The following is a 2921-nucleotide window of genomic DNA, read 5'->3' on the forward strand; positions in this document are numbered from 1 at the left end:
GGACCCTTCCCTTCCTTTTTTCTCGAAGCCTTCCCCTCATGCAGGGAAATGTGAAATGTGGCGGAGGAGACCGTTGAACGGAAAAAAATATGCGCCGATCGGTAAGTTGAGATGCAGTCACCCGTTTCTGTTAGGTACATACATGTACTCTAGACCACAGTGCCGGTAGCGGCCGTATGCTGTGGGCACAGGTCTTATCACAGAAAACATCCACCACGAGAAAGAGAAATATGCCGCCTAAACAAATAATTGATTGTTATTTAGTGCTACATGAGAAAGTCAGGCACGCGCGTCTCAATCTCCACCATAACCAGGAATAGATACAACACTTGAGGTAGATACTCAACACCCTGGACTTGCGCCGTAACTATCAATATGATGTAGGTAGAGCAGAAAGTGAATACGAACGTATCAAGGTACCTACAACGCTGATTGGCTGGCCGGTCGGTGCAGGTGATCGGATTTGACTGTTGATCCCATACGCAGTAAACATACCAAGCCGGTTAGCTGCACACTTCCCAAGTTGGATCGACAACGGTTTTTGACTGTGACCGGTAAACCCGGGGACGAAGAAACGGAAAACGAACAACCACAACCTGGACGTGTGACATGAACAGCAAGTAGTTTATGGAACAAACCACGGCAATGGGGGCGGCGTCCGGGTGTTTGCAGCTCTTTCCACACACAGCTGAAAGGTCTCTTGGATATGAATGCTTCATTCAGCCTTCTTTCCCAGGTCAGGGTGGAAGGGAAAGAAACCGTTCAAAGAGGTAGCTGAGTATGTACAGTCGATCACTGTCACTGTCACCCTCTGTCGACAAACAAGGAGTTTTGGGCCAATAGAAATGAAGGCTATTCATCGAGTGACGGTTTACGACTGTACCTACATACTCTACGCACATAAATTTCGGCCTCAGGCAACGGTCCATGTAAGGCGGTGTTATGATGCCAGTCATGACGTTGGACTGCCCGGATGTATGTATGTAGTTGGCGGTTATCCATCTGTATTAATATACCTATCCATAGCTGGCCTCTGAGGTGCATACTCGTAGATTCGGCGCCATCTTCTTGGACATTCCATCCCGGCTGAGAAGGACCATCTCGGTGTGTTTCCGGCTGCTTCCTAGGGTGGTCAGCTGTCTATCTGTTTGTCAATAACATGTCATTTGAGAAGTTATGTACATAACTACTTACGTACTCTGTAATTCCTGTGGTCTCTGTAGGCAGGTGCGAAATGAGCTCCTATAACATCAAATTTTGCAAGCTTGACGTCCGGCTAACTAAATTCCAGTTATGTCTGTCATTAGCTACTGCTCATGAAGGGGTTACCTATTTGCTCTACTGGCTCAAGAATATGTTCATCCTACCTATTTAAGGTGTTATATTTGCCGAAAACAGGTCAAGCCACCGATTCACCGTTTCTTCTTTAATTGGGCCAAGCAAACCGTACTAATCTAGAACAATTTAGCGAGAAACTAGTGTAACTCCATCTCCACTAACTCGGCTTGGCATATAATGGGGGATCTTGGTAACATCAAAACGACTCCTCCATACAGATCTTGAGAGAGTGAATTCCTCGACCACGTGCTTGTCGTAGTCTACTCTAGGTTATAGATTAGTACTCATTTACCCCAAATACTTCCTCTCTTGGACACTCACATTTTCCATGAAATTACGTTAATCGAACTCGGCGATCGTGCGCATGCTCTATGTCTGCCATCTACATGTATATTGGCAGGGTAACCAGCACGAGCATATATTATTTAGTAGGTAGAGTCTGTAAGCGTACATGTATATATGCGTGTAGTGCAGGTACAAGCTCTCCAAGTCTTCCCATAGCAGGTCGCCCACGGATCCATGCTCCGACCCTCCCCTGTTTCGGTTGGTAACGACGAGGCTTGCATGAGTTTAAGTAACGGGCGGTACTCTCCGTGAAATTAAATATCCGAGCGAGATCGAGAAACTTCATCGTTTGTGCGGTGCGTACCGGGGGTTAACATTAAATACCGAGAATCTGATAAGATAAACACACCTATTTCACAGCAAGATTCTCTTATCAGATTCTTCGTATTTACCGTCAACGCCCGGTACATACATGGACGTCTTCATCACTCACCCGGACAGCCCCTCACCGGATAGTTGGCACAACATTGCAAGACCCACGTTGTGACCGGCTTATACCTATTCCCAACAATCACCATCAACTGTCTGAGTGGGGCGCTTGAGTGGTGAAGATACATGTATCTACCTGATTATGATTTATATAAGTACTTCATTACGATAGCGAAAAGGTACCAACCTTTTAAATTAACGTTGTCCTAATTATAACTGTTTATCTAGCAAAAGATCAGATATTTCTTATACTAAGCCAAATCCATGTAGGGAGTTACATAATTACCCTCAGCGGCTGTCATTCGATACGTCACCAATTACTTTCCTATCAAATCGATTCCACAAAAATAGCTCCGAGCACGTTAATGCAAATCCATGTATGTGCTTGTTCCTCGATAAACACGACTCCAAGACTTCCCTCTGAATCGCCCCGCCGTTATGAATGAGACCTTCCTTTCCAAGGTGCATATTAAAGAATTAGATATCGAAAGAGCCCCTTTTCTAATATGTAGAGTATGTACTCGAGCTCTTCGGTAATTATCAAATAAGCTAAAGTAGATGAACCTTTAAGGTAGTCTAACTCCTTACTTAGATCATTGACTTATATCAGAAGCGATAGCTCGGAGATACTCTACTTTAAAGGAGATTGGGCGGGGCGGGATCGCGGGGTACTTACAATTGTAGATATAAAAAAATAAAATAAAGATAAAAACGGAAGAAAGCTTTTTTTTTTTTTTTTTTTTTTGTTTAATTCATTAATTGCATGGAGGAAAGCTTTTCAATAAACATCGCATGCATGCTTATATCCA

General features: G+C 44.0%; 1 protein-coding gene across 1 annotated transcript; it reads right to left on the reverse strand.

Moving 5' to 3' along the window:
- Positions 1-237: 237 nt before the first annotated feature.
- H6S33_009256 (uncharacterized protein) lies at positions 238-1904 on the reverse strand (the record flags this gene model as incomplete). The annotated part of the gene is made up of 11 exons (XM_044840632.1): positions 238-266; positions 325-350; positions 409-467; positions 639-697; positions 760-795; positions 888-1140; positions 1199-1276; positions 1446-1454; positions 1501-1603; positions 1660-1720; positions 1790-1904. 11 exons carry the CDS (start codon positions 1902-1904, stop codon positions 238-240), a joined length of 828 nt encoding a protein of 275 aa, XP_044698071.1.
- Positions 1905-2921: the final 1017 nt, after the last annotated feature.

This window comes from Morchella sextelata (genome assembly GCF_020137385.1).
Source record: "Morchella sextelata strain SCLS chromosome Unknown scls_3, whole genome shotgun sequence".
NCBI classification, from domain to species: Eukaryota; Fungi; Ascomycota; class Pezizomycetes; order Pezizales; family Morchellaceae; genus Morchella; species Morchella sextelata.